General features: G+C 34.8%; 2 protein-coding genes across 2 annotated transcripts; one reads left to right on the top strand and one right to left on the bottom strand.

Moving 5' to 3' along the window:
* Positions 1-8,387: 8,387 nt before the first annotated feature.
* On the top strand, positions 8,388-20,667 carry LOC132600674 (kinesin-like protein KIN-12E). The gene is made up of 22 exons (XM_060313993.1): positions 8,388-8,713; positions 10,191-10,346; positions 10,426-10,509; positions 10,652-10,771; positions 11,188-11,301; positions 11,760-11,852; positions 12,965-13,054; positions 13,152-13,222; positions 13,303-13,377; positions 13,469-13,556; positions 14,003-14,061; positions 14,175-14,238; positions 15,125-15,190; positions 16,054-16,212; positions 16,292-16,396; positions 16,768-17,003; positions 17,211-17,280; positions 17,693-17,749; positions 17,859-17,921; positions 18,181-18,237; positions 18,340-18,419; positions 18,614-20,667. Exons 1-22 carry the CDS (start codon positions 8,447-8,449, stop codon positions 20,475-20,477), a joined length of 4,038 nt encoding a protein of 1,345 aa, XP_060169976.1. The 5' UTR covers positions 8,388-8,446; the 3' UTR covers positions 20,478-20,667.
* A 123-nt stretch (positions 20,668-20,790) lies between these two features.
* LOC132600676 (putative calcium-binding protein CML19) lies at positions 20,791-21,683 on the bottom strand. The gene has a single exon (XM_060313994.1). The coding sequence runs from the start codon at positions 21,522-21,524 to the stop codon at positions 20,946-20,948; it is 579 nt and encodes a 192-aa protein (XP_060169977.1). The 5' UTR covers positions 21,525-21,683; the 3' UTR covers positions 20,791-20,945.
* Positions 21,684-22,200: the final 517 nt, after the last annotated feature.

Below are 22,200 nucleotides of genomic sequence, written 5' to 3'. Positions count from 1 at the left end.
CACGATTAATCGTTCTTCATGGTTACTTTCTTATATTTGGAAAAATCGTAGAAAGACTTAATCTTTATTTATTGGGAAATAGTAGAGATTCACATAGAGATTAAGTGCATTTATTTAATGATTCATTCGAAGTATATCAAGATCAATACCCATGATCATACACCTATCTAACGGGAACACCACCTTAGTTTCTTCTACCGTAAATTTCCACCAAAGAAATAGTTAGAACTTAGTTATAGAAAAGACCAACTTTTACCAACATTATCGGATTGAGACACTAGACCTAGAACTTAGCATCTACGACTTTAGTAACCTTTTCACACCATATTCCCTGTGGGATTCGACCCCAACCTTGTTGGGTTACTATATTTGACAACGTCCGCATTACACCATTAAGAGGTGTAATTTGAGCGTATCACTCTTGCGCCTACCCTTTTCAACATGACGAGGAGAATCAACATGTCGACGAACATTTTCAGCATGAGAAGCAGTTTGGGATTCAAAATTTAACCCTGCTTTTTGCAAAGCAGAAATCAGCTGATCCATCCGGGCCTTCTCCTTCTGTTGATTATTCAAAATCCTATCCAATTTAACATCACAAACATTTTCCAGGAACTGTGAAAATAAACAAATACAGCAAAGTGTTAAATTCAAGAGAAAAAAAAAGGAACAAAACTTTTACAGGAAAAATAGAGAGGACCCCTGAGAAATACCTCAATGCGATGCTCTAGAGAAGAGCTTTCAGTGGATTTGCCAACAATATTGGCATCTTCAGATTTACTTTCATCAGCACTTGAATTGTCCGGAGATTCATCAACCACCCCTTTACCTCGCTATTGAAATAAAATTCATACAACAATAATAATAAATAATGACATCAAAACAAAAAAAGAAAAACCACATTAAAAGTTGACACGAAAAGTAAAGGGCAATAAACACCATTACCTTTCCACTCGTGTACTCTTAGGATACAAGCAATTTCTTCACTTCATTGAAATGTGGAGATTTATTACTGACATACGACAACATCAGAGGTTCACGACAATTGCCAATAATATTAACATATTGTTTGCGATAGTCATTGAACGTAGACCAAACCCAAACACTAAAGCTAAAAACAAAACCAACAACACCATAATCAATGGTATGTCTGTTTGTCCCTTGCTTATATATTGATTTGAAACACCTCAGGAGTTCGGCAAAACACAAAGACCCCCAATTAAACTGCTCGAACAATTCACTGTCCTCTATGTATACAATATGCTGCCACAACACCTTTTTATCAATTCTACCACCCAATAAAACACGACCAAGAATGTATACCTCTGCTAGCATCACCGCATCAAGGTCATCTTCAAAATCTACATTTTCAGCACTCATCACATTCTTCAACTCCCTCATTTCCAAATTCCTTTTACCATCTTCAACACCAAAATATCTTCTCAAAAGACAACTGCCATTGGTTTTGTTATATTTAGCATAGAAAGATCTAGGAGGTTCAGTAATTGATAACCCAGTGACTCTCTTAAATGATTGGTCTGTAAATGTCACAAGTTTATCTTGTATATTAAAATGCATTTCATTGGTTTCAGAACACTGAACTTCCGACAACAACATAAAATTCACCAAGATACCCGGCATTTTTATATTATGTAATTCCATAAATTTTCCAAAAGGACGATTCTTCAAAATTACCAACTGTTCTTTTGTAAGAAATTTCTCAACAAATTTAACAAACTTTTCATCCCCTCGCCATACAACACTGATGCGTGTGTTCGTCCACTCTTCCGGAGGAATATAATAGTCAGCAACTTGTCCAAATTGTCGTCTCATGATTTAGCACACTGACATGAGCAAAACATAAAATTCAATCAGGAAAAAAAAAGGAAAAACAAAACACATAAAAAACATTACCAACAAAAATATATTACCAAAATGCATTACCAAAAACGTAAAAAGGAAAACAAAAACAGAAAACCCTATTCAAATAAAATACAGACACAAACAATTGAAGGAAATAACTTATCAACAAGTAATAAAATAGTAACTAATAACTTACAGATGAAATTGAAACCCCACTAAGATAAATCAATGAATGATAAAGATGATATAGGAAACGTGACAAAGCAATTGTCTTCTTCAACTTTAAAGTGAACAAACGAAAATAAAAAGTAAATTACAGGAAGAGCGGGCAAATATATATCGAACAAAAAAATAAATTAAAACTGCACACGTGCTAACCACGTGACAAACTTATGCCGAAAGCGGCATAATGTAAGTGTGTTAGGAATAAAAGTTTGCCGTTGTAGCCATAACTGTGTGGCTTTATATAAAAGTTCAAATTAGTGCATTTTAAATTGGAATAACTGTTGAAACGATTGGATTTCAATTGAATGAGGATACAGGGAGTTTTGCAGTTTTTTCAAAAAAAAAAAAAAAAGACCAAAACAGTTAGTGAAATTTGAATGGAGGTAACTGTTGCAATTATTGACAAAAATACAAAGAGTTTTTCAGTTTTTTCTTAAAAAAAAAAAGAATTAATACATTTTCAATTGCAAGTAAATGTAGCAATACCTATTAGAGATATTGGGAATAAGAGTCACTTTTTCATTATCTTTTTTTATTTCTAGCGAAAAAAAAAACTGTTACTACGAATTTAGAAGTATGCCGGAAGGGGCATAATTTCTGTTCCCAACGGGTAAACTTATGCCGGAGGCGGCAAGATTAAAATTATTGATTTTTTTTTTAAAAAGCAAAAACAGTTGCTCAAATTTAAATTGGAGTAACTGTTGCAACTATTGACAAAAATACAAAGAATTTTTCAGTTTTTCTTTCCATTTTTTTTTAAAAAACAAAATAATTAATACATTAATTGTCGCACTTATTCGAGATGTTTTGGAACAAGAGTCAATTTTTAATTGTCTTTTTTATTTTTAGGAAAAATAGTTACTTCCATCTTAGAAGTATGCCGGAAGGGGCAAAATATCTATTGAGAAATGGCAAAAGTATGCCGGTTAAGGCAGACTACAGAACACAGTTGAAAAAGTGAAACTTCATTATATGTACAAAAAATGAAAGAACAATTTACATATACATCATTCGAAAAAGGGAGAAACACAATAACATAACACTTGCCATAAATAACAACAAAAAAATCAATTCACTTTCCTAACTCTTTTGAAGTACAGTATATATCTTCAACAGCAGAACTCAACCGTTTCTCAACTGGATTACTGCTTGGTGTAAGCAAATACCAATTAGGATAACCATCATCTTCTTTGTTTCCATCTTCGCATCTCGGACGTTTTCTACTATCTTCAACAGCAACTGCTGCTTCATTTACATTTTGTGATGCTTCATTAGAAGAAAACACATAATCTCCGCATTGAAAAGCATTATTAAAAAAAATAAAAATAAAAATAAAAAATAAAAAAAAGCATTATTAATTGCAACAATTTCTTTAACGCGGTCTTCATTTTCTTTCACAAATTCTTTTCAAACTGAGAAAGAGTTTGAGTTTTATCAGACGGTTGACTTGATGAAAAAACAACAGCATCACAGAGCATATCGAGCATGAGAGACGTCTCATTTTTTTTAGACCTTGCTTTACAAAGCATATTCTCCTCTTTTCCAAGATGTGCATCTAACTTCACCTCATCATTCACTGAATAACCCAAATCAAGTTGTCTTTTACCAGATGCACAAGATTTGTTTTCGCTATGCAGTCGAACTAAACTTTCAACATAATGCATCACATAATCAAATTTACTTTCCAAACTATCAAGTCTACTTTCTAAACAAGTTCTTTTAGCACTTTCAGAAGCTGCTACAGATGACTTTGTTTCATCATGTACACGAACTAAGCTATCCACAGCATTAATCGTGCCAACAAAATTTTTATCCAATTCTTCGAAACGGCTATCCAAAGACTACAAAAAAAATTTAAACAAAGAAGAAAAGAAAATGAGAATAAACAAAAACAGCGAATGCAGCATGCAAAGTATACATATCATATTAACAAACTCAAAAATAAAAAAATAAAAGGCCATACCTTTACTTGATTGACAATTGTAGATCGTTCATCATCAAGTTGCTTCTTCACACTAGACAAAACACCCTGTATAACAGATCAATAAAACAACACATTACTTTTGATGTCACTAAATTAATGTTGAACAAGTATGCCGGAACCGGCAGAACTGAAGTCTGAAAATGAAAACAGCTTGCCGGTAGGGGCAGAATTCAAATATGAAAGGAGAACAGTATGCCGGAAGGGGCAGATTTTAAGTTTGCAAAACCAAAAAATATGCCTCAAGAGGCATAAACTTTCATTTCCAAAACCAAAACAGAGAAGACTGCAAAATGTGTTACCTACTAAAATTAGTCTCAAAATGAGAGAACATTATGCTGGTAGGGGCAGAACTGAAAATATGAAAGGAGAAATGTATGCCGGAAGGGGCAGATTCTACGTTTGCAAAACCAAATAATATGCCTCAAGGGGCATAAACTTTAATTTCCATAACCAAAACAGAAAATACTACAAAAATGTGTCCTACTAAAATACTATACGACAAGGCCTCTAACTCAGAATTCAGTTAAACAACCAAAAACACAAAAAGCAAAGTACAACTTACATCAACTATCTGAGAAGTAACTTCAGATGGCAAAACCGCACGGGAAGAACAAGGGCCTGAATCATCAGAAAATTTAAGTGCAATTGGATAATCCAGCATCTCTTGTTCCGTACCAACAACAACATCATGGACAATAAATTTCTTGAATCTCTATAACACAATATAAACACATCAATTTAGACAAAAACACAAAAAATAACAAGAGGGAAAAAAAACCAAGAAAAAGAAGCATCAACAAAAGCGAAACACATACTTTTTCAGCATGGAAGAAATTATCAGTAATAACTTTATAATCAACTTGCTTTGAAGGACCCCAAGACAACATACGAGGAGACTTCAGACCATGAAAACTTGAAAACCCTCGAAAGATAGGGAAAACCTCCAACAACCACACATTTAAAGCGTAAGGGAAACCACTAATCATATAACGTGTAGATGGCATGCTCTTGAAAGTCTTCACACAACCACAAATCGACCGTACCAACCAATTAAAACTAAGAGAACCCCAAGGATAAGACACCCGAAGACTGTCATCGTCAATTGTCTTCATTAGATGACCTTTAACAACACATTTCTCGTTACGACCCAACAAAACTCTCTCCAATATATAGACCTCAGCAAGTCTAACAGGATCACTAGATCTTTCCCAAAAACCACCAGTACGATTACTTGACTTGATCTGTAAGAAACTCTTGAGATCACACAACCTTATTCTATCCTGATTTGGAAAATAAAGTCTCAACAATCTATTTGGTCTGCTAGACACAACACTAAAATCGCCAACACAAGAATCCAACCCAGTAATAAGACGGAAAGACTCGGAATCAAATACACACACGCGATAAAAAATCTTAAACTTTAACGCACTATCATTACTAGTTGAAAGTTGCGATAAGATCAAGCAATGGAAAATACTATCACTGAGCCGGACATCAACCAAACCCATAAACTGTCCAAACACACCCTTTTTCAACAACTCCAATTGAGAGACACTCAAAAAGGACAAAATCAAACTCCGAAAATGAAAATCACCACTCCACGTGCCACCTCCTTCAACCCAGTGTTCAAACTTAACCAAGGGATGTTCCTCCTATAAAAGAAAAATTAATGTCAAAAGAAACCAAGAGTTTACATAAGAATAAACCAAAAATGAGAATGAAAATAATTAACATATACCATAATAAAAAATCAGCCCCTAGACTGGTAAACAAATACCTGCATAATAGAAAAAAGAACCAAAACACATAAGATTGCATAAAAAGCCAACATTATTAACAAAACAACACCAAAACACATAAAGATTGCATAAAAACCAAAATTATTAACAAGACAACACCAAAAAATCAAGACACACATAAATTAACTTAATTCATGAAGTTATGCCGGAACAGGCATAACTTTATGCCGGAACCGGCATAACTTCAATTTCAAAAAGCAACAACTATGCCGGACCCGACATATGTTGCCTCAGACAAACACATTCTTCACAAAACCCAGATTATTAAACAAAAACAACAGCAACAACATAAAACAGCTGTTCACAGGCAAAACTTCAAAGATTCAACAAAGAGAAACCCAAAACGCATATCAAAATCAACTAAAACATATTACGACATTCAAAAAACCAGAATATATACATGGGGAACGAAACTAAAGTTCAAAAAATCATACAGACACTGTAACAAAAACACTATAATTTTAAATAAAAAAGGAACAATTAAATATAAAAAACGACGAAGACAAAGATATCAATTCAACAAACAACAATTTAACATAAAAACAAATATTGAAACGAGCAAAATATCCAAATTCGTACCTAAATTTTAGAACAGATAAGGGCAAAACAGATGAGGAACGAAGAAGCAAAAAAATAAAAGAAAAGGGCAAATGACGAAATAGAAAGGGTTTTAATGGGGTAAGGGTACTTTCGTCACAAAACATTCATTAAACAGGCGGCAGGGGCAAAAATTAAAGAAGGCATAAATGAAGGGCAAAATATAAAGACCAGCCCAAAATAAGGGCACTCCGCGCAAAAAAAAGTATAAGCTGCTTTAGATAAGCTAAGTCAAATGGGCCCAATTATTTTTTTGAGCTTATTTTAAGCACAAAATGACTTTAAGCTAGCCAGCTAAACACTCAAAAAAGCTGAAAACAGCTTACAAGCAACTTATAAGCCAATCCAAACGGGCTCTAACTTCAAATCATCATGATTTAAAATTCCAAATTCTCCAAAAAGTAAGATTTCAAATTCTAGATTGTGATTTTTTTTTAAATGTAAAACTTGATCCATAAGTTTATAATTTGCAAAAAAGAAAAAGAAGATCCATCATTTTAAATTTGCAAAAAAAAAAAAAAAAAAAAAAAAGTACCATGCTTGAGGTGAAAAGGCTGTCCATACAATGTGAGAGGATTATATAATAACAGCTAGGGCTGTTCACGGTTTGGTGAAAAATCAAAACCAAACCGAAAATTTACTGAATGAAAAAACCAACATTTGGTTTGGTTTGGTTTTAAATTTGAAAAACCGACAATATTTGGTTTGGTTTTGGTTATATTAAAAAATAACCGAACCAAACCGATAATTATATACATAAAATTTATAATTATTTATATGTATAATATTAGCTTTTCATAAATAATTATAAATATTTTATACCTTTTAATTATTAATTTGATTTTGGTCTACTTATTTCGCATGATTGTTTAAGGCCCATGTCTTAAAAAATATGTCCAAGCCCAACTCTATAAGTCTTAAGTGTGAGTGTTTAACACTATTATCTCACTTTTCATTTTACATTTCAACCTAACGTAACTGAACAAGAGAAGCTCACGTTTCTTTCTCACAGTCACAATGAAGGCTCAAGAAATTTGAAGAATGTAAAGAAAGAATAGTTGAATTATCACGGCTAGTCCTAAACCAAAAAACCAAACCAAACCAAACCAAATCAAACCGACAATAACCAAACTGGTGGTTTTTATTTTATTTGGTTTGGTTTGGTGTTAGACATTTGAAAACCGACTAAATTGGTTTAGTTATGGTTTTAATCAATAACCGATCTAAACCGAACCATGAACAGCCCTAATAACAACTAGTTACTACAATTGTTGATTTATTGGACCAGTGAATTTTGGTAAAATTATGTGTATTTTAAACTTTGTAATAACATGTAATCGCAAACATTTACTTACAAAAAGAACATGAAGATATGAGATTTATTAATGCAGCGCAGTAAGACCCATTACATTTGTTTATGAGTTGTAGTTTGCTCATTTAGTAAGTTTGTATAAGACTCGAGAAGTTTTATAGTTTTCACAAATTGTGGGGTTTTCATGTTTATGAAAAAAATTACAACTTAAGAAACTCAAATTGCATATCCAAACAAAATTTCAACTTCAAATCAATCTGATTTCAAATTAAAGATAGCCAGATGCACTAAACTCTCACTATGCATGGAGTTCGGAGAAGAGCCGGACCAAAAGGTTTTAGGAAAGGACCGGACCATAAGGTTCCGAGGAAGGACCGGACCACAACCTAGATTTCAAATCAAGTGATTGAAATCATGTCTAAACGAATCCTTAAAAGTAGCTAAACTTGCAAAATTTCATACACTGTGGCTATAACTTAAATCGTCACCTATTGGTCCACCTTCCCCCCTCTTGCAAATTGGCTCCATATAACCATTCAAAAATTTCAAATTCCTCTCAAACGGTCTCTTCTTCCTCACTCCTCTCTACATTTCAAAATCCACCCCACCCCCCTTATACCCCCTACCCCTACCCCCACCCCCCAAATCTCCTTAATCTTCACCCTAATGCCATTATTTTCTGAAACTCCAAGTGTAATTAAGTCCAGATTCGGGTCAATGGATTCGGGTCAGACTACAGCAGCAACACCGATGGATAATACGGCGTCGTTGTTAACGATGTCGTCAGTAAAGAGCACACCTAATCTCAGATTATTCAAATCAGCTGTTAAGGACAAAATCGACATTTCAGAGAACAACAAGGATGTGCTGGAATCGAATCGGAGTTTTGAGTTTCGCGAAGATCCTTCGTTTTGGAAGGATCACAATGTTCAGGTAATTAATTAATTACTCTGGTTTTTGTGCCTAAAAGTTATTAATTGTGGTTTTATAGAAATGATATTTGTATATTTAGTGGACCTTTTTGTTGTTGTTGTTGTAGTGGGCGTTTGGACATAATAAATGTGAAATTTGAAAATAAATAAAATACTCCGTCCGTCTCAATTGGGACATAATTAAGTGTTTTAGTTTGACTGAGCACGGAGTTTAAGAAACAGAGGGAAATTTTTGAATCTTGTAGTTTTTAAATCTTGTGGTTTTAAACTTGCCAGGTCGAATGTTGGAATTTGAAAACTTACTAAATATAAAAAGAGACTCATATTGGGACAGACTAAAAAAGAAAGTAAGTGGGTGTTTGGACATAAAATTGTGAAATTTGGAAAAAAAAGTAGTATTTGTTTTCAAGTTGAAAATGATAATTGGAAATTGGAGTTGTGTTTGCACATGAATACGAATTGGAGTTGGTTTTCGATTTTTGTGAGTGATTTGGAGTGAAAATTGTAAAATAACTTTTTGGAGTTTTTCAAATAACGGAAAATTAAGTTGTCTTCTGGAAAATTGTAACAATTTTATGTCCAAATAGTTTTCCGGAAAAAAGTGAAAACTATCCATGGCCAAACGGGTCCTTAAACCATCAGTTTTAGTGGGCGTTTGTACATAAAAAAAAAGTGAAATTTGAGAAAAGTAGTATTTGTATAAAGTTGAAAAATGGTATTTTTAAACTGGAGTTGTATTTGGACATGAATACAACGTGGAAAAATGTTGAATTTTTGTGAGTGATTTGGAGTGAAAACAGGTATTTGGAATTTTTCGAATTCTGGAAAATTGTAACAACTCTATGTCCAAACATGATTCGGGATACAATTCCTGAAAAAAAGTGAAAATTATCCATGGTAAGACGAGCCCTTATAATCCATAGAAGAGTGTAAAGAAAATCTGAATCTTAACATATGAAAAATATACAGTACATGTTTAGGACTTCAGAAGACATATTTGAGTCTCCAAAGAGTAACTATAAAACAAAATAGGACAATGGGAGTACTTGGAAATAGGTCGAATTTTGTTAATCTTTGTTTCTTCTTGAATGGGTGAGCATCTAGGTGTTTATGTTCTACTGTATTAATTAAGTCAGCATTCCAGGTAAGGTACAATTCCTCTTTCTAAATTTTGTTTTGGGATTGAGGCTTGCTGTTCCAAAAAAGAATGATTCCAATTGGAGTAAGGGACAAAGTTAAAGTCCTATAAACTGGATGTTTAAAAAGTAAAGTGTTCTCAGTTCTGGTCCAGAAATTCACAGTACTGGTGATTGACAAAACAAAAATAAATAGGAACACATTTGGTTGAAGATGCTGTACAGTGAGTTACTAACTATCTCCCTAGTAGAATATACAGTAGTTTTCGGTTATATCTTACTGAATCAGGATAGAACAATAACTCATGAGGTTGTGTTCTTCTGTTTGACTGATTTATGCAGGTTATTATCAGAATACGCCCTTTGAGTAGCTCTGAGTTATCTTTACAAGGGCATGCTAAATGTGTAAGACAAGAAAGCTCACAGACAATCACTTGGACGGGGCACCCAGAATCCCGTTTTACATTTGATATGGTTGCTGATGAGACTGTTACTCAGGTTTGCTTTTCTTGGCTATTATCTTTCCATTGTCATGTATCTTTGGTGTGGTCTGTGTTTCATTTCTTTAGATTAACAGGAGATGCTCTTTAAAGCTGCTGGAGTACCAATGGTGGAAAATTGCATGGAGGGCTACAATAGCTGTGTGTTTGCCTATGGCCAAGTATGTTGCTCAGTTATATGGCTTAATATCTCAAATATCCGCTTTCAGCAGTACTGTCCAACTTTCTTGTCAGAATGTGAAAAAGACTTGAACTTTATACTGGTTTTGTATTAAGCAACTCTATGTCTGTCTCTCTTTGCAGACTGGCAGTGGAAAAACACACACCATGCTTGGAGATATTGAAGGAGGCACCCGAAGACATAGTGTAAATTGTGGGATGACACCTAGGGTATTTGAGTACTTGTTTTCAAGAATTCAAAAGGTACGGATATTGCATTAATTATGAATGATTATTAAGGATAGGAAGCATTTGGTATACGTTGTTGCTAAATCAAAATTTTATATAATACTTCATTGTGGACCAGAATCACAGATGACTTAGTTTGAAACTAAGCAGGTTTGTTTTGATATACTATTGAGAGGAAACTTCGATGTTATCTGAATGAATCAAATTAATTACCTATGTACTTTTCATATGGAAGAGATTTTAAATGTTATTGATCTGCTTCCATGTCACAGTGTTGGGTATAAGTGTTGGATATACTTTAGATTACTTCTTGCCTTCAACTTTAATGTAAAATTTTCTTGATTGGAATAAAAAAGAGTGATCAGACTTTCACTTATAAGGTTGAGCTTATGTTTCAATTTTAAGTTTGATGAACTTTATTTTGGTCACAGGAAAGAGAGGCACGCAGAGAGGAAAATATAAAGTTCACTTGTAGATGCTCTTTCTTAGAAATATATAACGAACAGATTCTCGACCTTTTGGATCCTTCCTCGGTGAACTTGCAGGTAATGATCACTAATTTTAGCATTTTATCTAATTTGTTAATTAATTGAAGTCTTGTCCAAATAATCATGAATTTATTTCTGCCTATGGGAGTTATATATTGTTTTCTATTGTTGATCATACTTTTTTCCGGATATTGTTCATTATTTTTAACAAGGTGAAATAGTGTCCTATCCTTTTTGAGGACCTTGAAATTAGTGAGCACATGGATTAGTGCAAATCGCTCACAATGAGTAAATGAGGACCAATGTGTGCTTAAGCCTTAAGGAATGTGTTTCTGACTTGCAACATCAGACTAGTATAATATTTGCATTCCTCATTTCCAAATGCAGCCAACACATCGCTTGAACTGAAGCGAATGTGTGCAAATTGCTTTATGCCTTTTTTTAAAAATGAATATTTGCAAATTGCATTACCCAAATGGAAGAAGACAACTGAAGATTTTGCTCGTACTCTATAGATAAGGGAAGATACTAAAAAGGGGATTCATGTAGAAGATCTCAAAGAAATAGAAGTTACAAGTGCACGAGATGTGATGCAGCAACTTCTTCAGGTATATTCTCACTCCTAAGAATCTTTCTAGTGTAAACTCCACCTGCGAGTAAGGACTGGGGAAAATGAGCTGTTGATAGTTCTTGAGGTGGTTATACAAGTCCACATGCACGTTCTAAGCATGACATTCGCTGAAGATTTTGGACATATAAATATGAGTTCCTCAGAACTGATAAAGAATACCATAATTAATAGTCAGTTTTAATAAAGTTCGTGTTGTTACTTCCACTAATCATTATGTTTCCTGACCATGCACATATTTGACATGAAGAGAGTAAAGAGGGTTGGCAGGTTGTATCTTTTGTTGTTACTAGCAAGTGGAATTGCTGGCAATGAAAAGTTAAATTTGTGTGCTTGTTCCCAGAGTTAAAATACTGTCTTTGGTTTATATCCTCAAGATCATTGTTCCCAATCCACATATCGATGAGAGGTTCTTATTGTTCCATGCATTAAACGTACTATAATCCCGCCTACCATCATTTACCTAATGTAGAAGTTGTATGATCAATATTGTTATTACTATTGATAAATCTAATGATTTAGTAAAGGTGCTAGTATGTACTAATATTTACAATATGTTCAGGGATTCTATGAACTAGATCATATCTGGTTTTGACCCAGTTTTCTTAATCTGTTACCAATGACTTTAGGTTAGTCTACTAATTCCTGTGGAAATCCGTCTAGGACACTGATAGTAGAACTATCGGGTATGTCGGATATACATTAATGCTACAACTCATATTGTGCAACATTTTCTTCTTCTTTATTCCTTATTTTTTCCTTTAATTTATCGATGATTAAATAAATATATAAATGATAAGGTAAAAATGTGCATACGGAGTGCTCTAGTTCGGAAGCTTATAATTTTTGGATCAAGGCACATTCGCACCAAACTTTCTTATAAACAGAACTGCCTGCAAATGTAGCCAAACTTGGCCAAGCTTCATCACAGTATAGACCAGATTAATGTGACACAACCTTATAATTATAAATTTTTAAATGGAAGATCATAAAGAAAACGAGAGAGAAGCTAAAATAATTGCTCAAAAAATTAAATGCACCAATTTTTTGTTAGTTATGGTTATGATGTTCATACTGTTCTTTGCATAACAGGGTGCTGCAAACAGAAAGGTAGCAGCCACCAATATGAATCGTGCTAGTAGCCGTTCACATAGTGTCTTTACATGTGTGATAGAGAGCAAAGTAAGTTCTATCTCTTAACTTCAGCCATCAGATTTAGTCTTTTTGTACCATATCCCCCTCCATACTGGTACATAATTTAAACATAACCTATTTGCAGTGGGAATCTCAAGGAGTAACTCACCACCGATTTGCCCGTTTTAACCTTGTCGATTTGGCAGGATCTGAAAGGTAAAGGAGACTAATTATGAAAAAAAGAAGAAGATAATTTATGGTGAAATTTTCTTCTAACTGCAATTGTTAAATCACAGGCAGAAAAGCTCAGGAGCTGAAGGTGAACGTCTAAAGGAAGCTACTAACATCAACAAATCTCTTTCAACATTGGGGTAGTTATTATGTTTCATCCTTACTCATTATGGTTCTTCTGTTCTAGTCTTGTGTTTCAAGTACAGTATCATCTGATTCTATAATGTGCAGATTAGTGATCATGAACCTGGTTAGCATATCTAATGGAAAATCACACCATGTTCCCTACCGAGATTCAAAGCTCACATTTCTACTCCAGGTGAATATTGGTGTATCTTAGCTTTCTAAGGAGAATCAATTGTTTTCTTTGCGATTTATAATGTGAAGACACCAATAATCGCTTGCAAAATGCACTTTTAAGTTAGTCAAGAAATAGTCACATTTTGAATGTGTTTTGTAGCAGGAGCTCTAATAGTCTTCTTATTCTGCACTCAGAGGTTTTACTTTTCTGGTTTTGACCTGTTGCTCTGCACTGCTTATTAATAACAACATAATGAAAAGTCTTTCTCAATTCATCTTCTCTGCTATAGGCTAGTAGGTTTAAGTGGAAGTAACCTTTTCGAGCCTCTTTCTTCGCATTTTCTTTTCATAGAAAACATAGTTTATTTAATGCTCTGGAGAATGTCTTCCTTTTAATTCTGGACCTGCTGCACAATATCTAAATTTTTCTTTGGGTTTGACATTATATTTCTTTTTTCTTTTCAGGATTCGTTGGGAGGGAATGCAAAAACATGTATAATTGCAAATATTAGTCCTTCCAGCTGGTATGTAACTTTACTGGTCACCACTAAGATTTCAATTTACTAGCCTTAACAAATGCTGTAAATTGAAGCTAGTGATTTTGTATTGTATAACACATGATTGTGGATTCTTGCAGTTGTTCATTGGAGACTCTAAGCACATTGAAGTTTGCTCAACGTGCCAAATTCATCAAAAATCATGTATGCTACTTTTGGACAATAGTGGCTTTCTTACGGTCATTCCACTATCAAATCACGTGATCATCTACTATCTGCTTGCAAAATCTTTTTTCAATGGAATCAACTACTCCCTCCGTCCCAATTTGTATCAGGGTGTTTGACTGGGCATGGCGTTTAAGAAAGAAAGATGGCTTTTGAATCTTGTGGTCTAAAACAAACCAAAGAAATTTTTGTGGCTAGAAATCATTATATTAAGGGTAAAATGAGAATTTTAGAGTTAAATTGTTGCTAAATATAGAAGGGTGTCATTCTCTTTGAGACTGACTAAAGATTAAAGAGTGACATATAAATTGGGATAGAGGGAGTAATAGTTTATCGTCTTTTCAAATGGGTATTTAAATAATCAGTTAACTATTAGCGACAAAATATTTGAAAGTTAAATACTATTCCCTCCGGATAAAAAAAAGAGTCCACTTAGCCTTTTTTTCTTGGATCAAAAAAAGAGTCCACTTAGCAAATCAAGAAAGAATTAACTTTGTTTTTCCATATTTGCCCCTATTAAGTGTTATATGATCAAATCCCAATGCCTATTTAATTAGGGGTAGTTTAGTCAAATTACCTATTTTTGTCTAGGAGTTAGTACTTTCTTAAGGGGTGTGTAAATGACTAAGTGGACTCTTTTTTTGATCCGGAGGAAGTACATAGAACTCTGGATATGCCTATCTGATGTGTGCATTTCAAATATATTATGCATTTATTTTCTCATTTCTGTGTGCATAGAAGCTTTCCAAAATCTTATTTTTGTATGATATTGACAAAGATATGTTCTTTGAGTTCTTACTTTCCTATAATTGAATAAAAGGCTGAACAGTTTTCCATATGCCCTGATAAATATTTACTTCCCCAGGCTTTTGTAAATGAAGATGCTTCTGGAGATGTTCTTGCAATGAGGATACAGATTCAAAATCTGAAGGTATTTTTTTGCTTGAAAACCATCCACATCTCCCAGAAAAGACAGAAAAAAACCCTCCATAAAGAAAGAGAACACATTCGCAAGAGAATTTTATACTTCTGTATTTTTGCACAAATCCTGAGAGAAGTTTGATTTTGATGGACAAATGACAAACAGGGAGAAGTTAATTGATTGACAAATGACAAGAAGTGACAAAAATATAATATTATCTTGTGCATGTCTCACAACATCCTTTGAAATATGCTCATGTGTGACATGCTAGTTGTTTATGCCAATGTGTAAGGTTTTAGTGATAATGAGGTTTTACATCACATGAGCAAAACTCCCTTGAATAAGTTACCCAAACTTCTACCTTTGATCCAATATGTACCTTAAATGTAAATATAAGTTCGCATTTATGTTCCCATTCCCAGCTTCCAAAATTCAGATTTTAGTTTCTTATACTGGTGAAAAAAAAATTTATCTGTTATTTCCTGTGCTTTGATTATCCTGTGTTATCTGTGTCGCTTGCATTATTTCATTTCATATCGCTTTGATTCTCTTAACCTTATCTGACTTGTTTTTATGCTTTTATTGAGCCGAGGGTCTTTCGGAAACAGCTGAACCTTGGTAGGAGTAAGGTCTGCGTACACTCTACCCTCCCCAGACCCCACGATGTGGGATTTCACTGGGTTGTTGTTGTTGTTGTTGTATACTGGTGAAAATTGTGTGTCTATTTTATGGCAGAAACATATGCTTTCATTAAGTCACTAATCAAAATATGTCTTGTCATCTGCTCATTTGGTTGTGTTCCAGTTACCTGTGCTCTTAATGGCCTTAATTCTAAATGTTGATGTGCCTAATTACTTTATATTACCTCTCAGAAAGAAGTAGCTCGCCTTCGGAGTATGTCTGATGGAGGAGCTGAAAACCATGAAAATGATGCTTGGACAGTTGCTTTTCCAGGATCACCTACATCTGTTAAATGGGAAGGGCTTCATGGATTTTCTAGTCCACTTACAGCAGATAAACGGACGTCAAAGGTAGGTCTATCCTAAGCTGGCAATGGGGAAACATCTGCTGCATGATTGATTCTGAGAGTTGAGTCTCTTGTAATTTCAGAAAAAGGACTTCGAAGTTGCCCTTGTTGGGGCTTTTAGGAGGGAAAAGGATAAAGACATTGCACTACAAGCATTAATTGCTGAAAATCAGGCAGCGATGCAGCTGGTATGTTTTATGGAGGGTTCAATTCAGTTATTTGACCTAACATTTTATATATGCATAGGTGTTGTTAAGTATTACGATGAGGCCAGAGGGTTCCTGTAAACATAATTTAGAACTCTGGAAACCATGAACACAAATATGTGTTGATCTACAAATCTGTCCTGCTCAGCGTTAGGAATGTTCTAAGTGAAATTGGTTATCTGGGATCCCTTTCTTGCATCCAATCAAGCTGTGAGGATCTTCCAATGTCAATGTTCTCCTCTGTGCTAAATTGATTAGGATTAGACCTTCAAAAAATTAAATAGGAATAAAAGAGACACAAAATGATCTGAATTCTATATAAACTCTAAGTTGCAATGTTTTGTCTAATCCAGACCAAACAAAGAGAAGATGAGATACAAGGTTTAAAGATGAGACTAAGGTTTCGAGAAGCTGCAATAAAAAGGCTCGAATCAGTTGCTTCAGGAAAGATATCTGCCGAGGTTCACTTGCTAAAGGAGAAAGAGGAGCATTTGAAGGAAATGGAGGTCCTACGAAATCAGGTTGATCGTAACCAAGAAGTTACAAGATTTGCTATGGAGAATCTACGGCTAAAAGAAGAGATCAGAAGGCATGTTATTTCTGTCCTCTTTTAGTTATCATAAAGTGCTCATCCTCCGACATGGTTCTTTCTTTGTCTGAGTCATGGAGATAAATTCTAGTTTTCATTATGCTAATCACTGAGAAGAAAAATATTTCTAGTTATATTAGGTAGTCCATGTCTTGGTGCAACTGCACTAGTTATGGAGATAAATAGTCTTATTTGTTGCTAATGCAGATTGAAGTCATTTTATGAAGAAGGTGAGCGAGAAAGAATGAATGACCAGATCGCGACACTACAAAATAAGGTTAATGTTGCTCTTCCTCTTCCTTGTTGTCTTGATTTTTTCTTTTTACCCTCTAGGGAATTCATTAGGCAATCTGTTTTTGCAAATCTGAGAATAGGCATGATCATCCCACTTCTTTTTGTTTCTCCTTTTTTTGTTATTCACAACTGATCTTTTATTCATACAACACCAAATTTAGTTTCCTAAATTCTGTTGTTTAATCAATAATTCTGGTCAATAAAAAAAATTGTATCTTTTACTCCTTGATTTTGCTTTGATGTATGCATTCTTAAGTCCTCAGCATTTATTCTTGATCAGCATTTCTCGGGCGAGTCTGGGATCTTTCTGTCAAATACCAAAGCTGTTGTGCCTTCGGTGAAATGCCGAAATTTTTAGCTCTGTCGTGCCTAATGGTTTTCTCTTTGATATGCAGCTGCTAGAAGCACTTGATTGGAAACTAATGCACGAATCAGATCCTGCACCGGTTCAGGTCGTCCGTCAAATTTCATTAGGATTCTAACGCAGGAACTCAATTTTATTGGTTTTTTGAAGTAGCTTGTATCCTTGTTAAGCTGTAATTTATTGTCTCTGTGTTACAGAAGGGAAGTTCTGAGCTTGGTATGCATATTGAGAATGACCTGAATATGTTAACGTCATGTCAGGTATGACATATAATCTTAGAGTAGTTATTGTAATATTTAACATCTGTTTTTAATCGCTGGGCCATTTATGCTCAATAACTGCTCAGTCATTACACTTATCTATCAAATGCATCAAAGTTTCTCTTTGACAAAATTTTATCTCATGTTTCTACTTGCAAGCGAAACAAAGTTTTGGATCTGATTTAAATTGCGGAGATCATTCTGCTTGTTTTTACCATACTGAAATATTCACTTTTCTTTACAATTTCTGCCACACTAGCCGGCCTCGCCTTGGCGTACATCAATCAATGAAGAGAATGAATTCCTCCGAGTCCAGGTAATATATCTTTAAACCCTGAAAACGAGTGAGTTTAGTGCTTATGTTATAGGTTATTCACTATATTTGTCAGCTAACAAGATAATTTGTTTTATCTTTCAGGCAATTCAAAACCAAGCAGAACTGGATGCACTCCATAGGAAACTTGTTTTTTGTGTTGAAGAGAGAGAAAAATTGGAAAGGTTGGTGTTTCTTATGTCAAAACCTGTTTGATATTGAGGATTCAAACCTACTATCTGTTCAACATCCAAACTAAGGATTAATTTTGAATTCGGTGATTTTGATCTGGTTCTTCTGGGTCCAACATAATAATTCAAGTGTCCAGTGATTAAAATTTCAATTTTTATTCTTGAATCTCTTTGCACTGTCTATACAGGCGATTGAATGACTTGGAAAAAGAGCTAGAATTTGAGAGATCATCTAAAGCAGTTCTGATGGAAGAATCGAAGAAGGGTCAAACCGAGCAGTCTTCTGTTGCAAATGATCAGATGCCTACTATTGCTGTCGGCGATCAGACGGAGCTGAAAACTATTGTCGATGCTATTGCAGCAGCAAGCCAAAGAGAAGCAGAAGCTCATGAAACAGCAATTTCCTTGTCTAAGGAAAATGATGAATTGAGGATGAAGCTCAAAGTCCTAATTGAGGACAATAATAAACTGATAGAACTGTACGAGCAAGCAGTAGCAGAAAAGAACAATGGTACTGATCGAGGTCAGAACTGCCAACAAGAAAAGATTGAAGATGACAACCAACAGCATTATGAAAATGCTTTACTGAATCATGATTTAGATGACAATGTTTCGTCAGGGGAGGCAGTAACTTCACAGAAAGCTGGCTTGCACGAGGTAGATGTACATGGCGAGTACAGTCAATGTTCTCTTCTTCCAGAGAAAAGCAGTATTGCTGCTGACTCAGAAGAACTACCTAGCTATAATACTGCAAAAATTATAGAGAATAAACCATCAAAACCAGATGAAGAAAATACTTTTGAAACATTGGGCAAAGGTGATTACATGATGATGGAAACTGTTTATCCTGAATCAACTGCAGAAGCTGTACAAAATGAACTTCATCTGAAGCTGGCTATTGAAATGGAAGATACGTCATCAAATGTTTTGCGGAATCCTGTATCAGAAGAAGACCTAAGTTTGCTGAGAATGAAGCTTGAAGGAGCGCAGGAAAAGCTTCTAAAATCTGCCAACACCATAAGCATGTTTGGTTCATTAGAGAGGGCAATTGTTGAGGTTGACGAGCTTGCAGAAGAAATTGAAGGACTGGAAAAGAGCATTGAAGTGAAAAAACAAGGATACACATCCTTCAAGCTTCAGTCTTCGCAGATGCTTGAAAAGAAAGTTTTGCTTGATAAAAAGCTATCAGCTCTAAGATACTCACTATCAAACTTTTCTTCATCAATTTGTTACTTCGAACAACGGGAAGCTCAAGCAAGAGCGAGATTAGATGCTTCATTTACTTGTCTCAACCAGAAGAAAGCAAAATTGGCTCATCTTCAAGCATCTAAGGCTGAACTCCTGGATAAGCAGATGCTGGCTAAACAGTCTGAATCTGAATTAAGAAACATCCTAGCAGAGTTGAAATCAAAATTGGAAGAGGAGAATCGGAGGCTGGAAAGTGACAGGGTTCTCTTTGCCATAGATAACATTGAGAAACCCGAAATCCAATTGCCAGAAAGGAGTTGGCAGTTGAGTGGCAAAGCTACTGAATTACTCCAGTGTGAGGAAGAAAAAACGAAGATACAGAATCAAATAAAGCTGACTAGGGAAAATTTGGGGATGATGATAAAGGAAATTGAAGACTTCAACGAAAAAAGGCTGAATACAGAGAAGGATATTGAGGCTACTGAAAAGGAGATAGAGAAGGTTTTGCAGTCTGTAGAGGAGATGGGCAATAGGCTTCAAAGTGTCATCCGGGAGAAGGAGATGATCTTGGAAATGAAAGAAAACGGGAAACACGAGTTCGAGAACATGATTCTTGAGTACCACGGAAGTATGTTTGAAGCATCGCTGAAGGAGGAAGCGTTGAAGATTTTGGACGAAGAATTGCAGTTGGAAACGACTAAAATAGAAGATTTACAAAGAGCAAAGGCTCTTGCCACGAGCAGAAAAAGTCAATTGCTGAATGCATTGTCTTGCCAGTCATGCTCTTTCTCCGACAAGGTAGAGGAGGATCTACACGACATACGAAGGTCAGTGTTAGAGCTGAACTCATTGCTTGGAAATTGATAGTTTGGCTGACAGTTAATGCATCTTCTCTTAGTTGCATTGCTGCATTTATGTATTGTCAATATAAATTTTAAGCAAATGGTGTATGAACCATCATTATGATTGTGAATAACTTGTGAAAAATACAATCAAATTTTGATTGGGGAATCTGAAAAGGAAATAATATCTTTTTCCTTTTCTGTTGGAAGTATATCTCGGGCTGACTTTCATTCATTATGATAACAATTTCAATATTAACTCGATTTTATTGTAGTCCAGTTTATAAAAAATTGCAATTCCTTAAGCAAAACTTAGCTCCATAGAGTAGCTGAGATTGAACCACAAAGTTAAACAATAATCTTTGAAAATGGAATAATACAAGTCTGAACATCTCCTTTGGCTTTACAATTATGAATCTATAGAATGAAAAATCTCAATAATAAACGTTAATCATATTATGTACACAATATTGTTTCTCTATAAACTCTTCTAAGTTGTCATCATAAGTTTGAACTCATCAAAGCTGAGGACTCCATCTCCATTGAGATCAAATCTCCTAATCATACGTTTGCATTTATCAATAGAAGTTGACTCGCCAAGTCGACTCAACATCCTCTTCAAGCTCTTAGGAGTGATGTAGCCACTGCCCTCCATTTCTTCATACATAGCAAATGCTCCTTTCAACTCACTCTCCTTATTCCTCTCTTCTTCCATTAGCTTTGTAAAATCCTCCAACCCTAACAACCCGTCCCCGTCTGAATCTGATAGTCTCACCGCCATCTCCGCCTCCTCCTCCGTCAGCTTTCCTCCTACCGCCTTCACACACCTCCTTAGCTCTGCAGGTGACACTTTTCCATCTCCGTTCTCATCGAAGTATGTAAATACCCTCTCTAACTCGCCACTACTACCACTCACCGAAAGACGGTCAGTAGTAGTAGTAGTAACTGTTGTTGTTAAGCCCTTGTCTTCCTTTTGAGGAGTCGCTTTTTTGATCGAAAACCTCTTCCGTAATCTTGAGAAAAAAGATTGTTTTTCAGCCGTGGAAACAGAAACTGATGCCATACACATGCTTACAAGTACGTTTAGAACCTTTTTAATTCAAGAAAGTTTGAGATGTAAGTAGATGTGAGTAAGTGTGAAAAGGGTTGAACTTGAAACAAAGAAAACGTTTTTAGTGAAAGCTTTTGAAAGACAACAAATAAAGGATATGCATGGGGATGAAGGAAAAAGAATGGGATATTTATAGTTTGTGGGCTGAACGTGATTGGGAAAGAGAGCCGAAAAGGGGTATTTAATATTCCGTGGGCTTACCACGTATTGAACTTGTACGACCTTTTGTTTCTAGAAAATAAAAACAAAAAGCGGTTTTTAGAAGTTTGAAAAGTAAACAGGCAACACGCTATGAAAAAAGAGAACATTGAAGTGAGCGAGGAGAGCTAAGGTTTGGTTTTTAGGATAAAGTCTTATCTTGAAGATAATTTAAGACTACGTGTTGTCTGTGTGTTTGGGGGGGTTGGAAATCTTGGAGTACATTATATTGTCATCAATAATGTCATGCCAAATTGACGCATAGCTTCGTTTCTTGTTTCTTTTTCATATATACTTACATTTTATAGCAATATCCAAAATATAGTGTCCTTTCTTTCATCCACTAGAAAATCTATACCTATATGAACTTAACTACAAAACTGTAAGAAATATTTTCCCTCTTTTCTTTCGTTACTTGAATTGGTTTATATACAAA

Source organism: Lycium barbarum, chromosome 6, assembly GCF_019175385.1.
Source record: "Lycium barbarum isolate Lr01 chromosome 6, ASM1917538v2, whole genome shotgun sequence".
NCBI classification, from domain to species: Eukaryota; Viridiplantae; Streptophyta; class Magnoliopsida; order Solanales; family Solanaceae; genus Lycium; species Lycium barbarum.
Note: the sequence above shows the minus strand (reverse complement) of the source record. Positions and strands in the feature narration are given on the sequence as shown.

What these genes read in the sequence shown, in the direction of transcription:
- LOC132600674 (XM_060313993.1), top strand. Translation starts at nt 8,447, where the DNA reads ATGCCATTATTTTCTGAAACTCCAAGTGTAATTAAGTCCAGATTCGGG. An exon ending in CTTCCTCGGTGAACTTGCAG is followed by an intron (nt 11,302 to 11,759) that starts GTAATGATCACT and finishes CGTACTCTATAG; the next exon opens with ATAAGGGAAGATACTAAAAA. An exon ending in ATGAATTCCTCCGAGTCCAG is followed by an intron (nt 18,238 to 18,339) that starts GTAATATATCTT and finishes TTTATCTTTCAG; the next exon opens with GCAATTCAAAACCAAGCAGA.
- LOC132600676 (XM_060313994.1), bottom strand. Translation starts at nt 21,524, where the DNA reads ATGTGTATGGCATCAGTTTCTGTTTCCACGGCTGAAAAACAATCTTTT.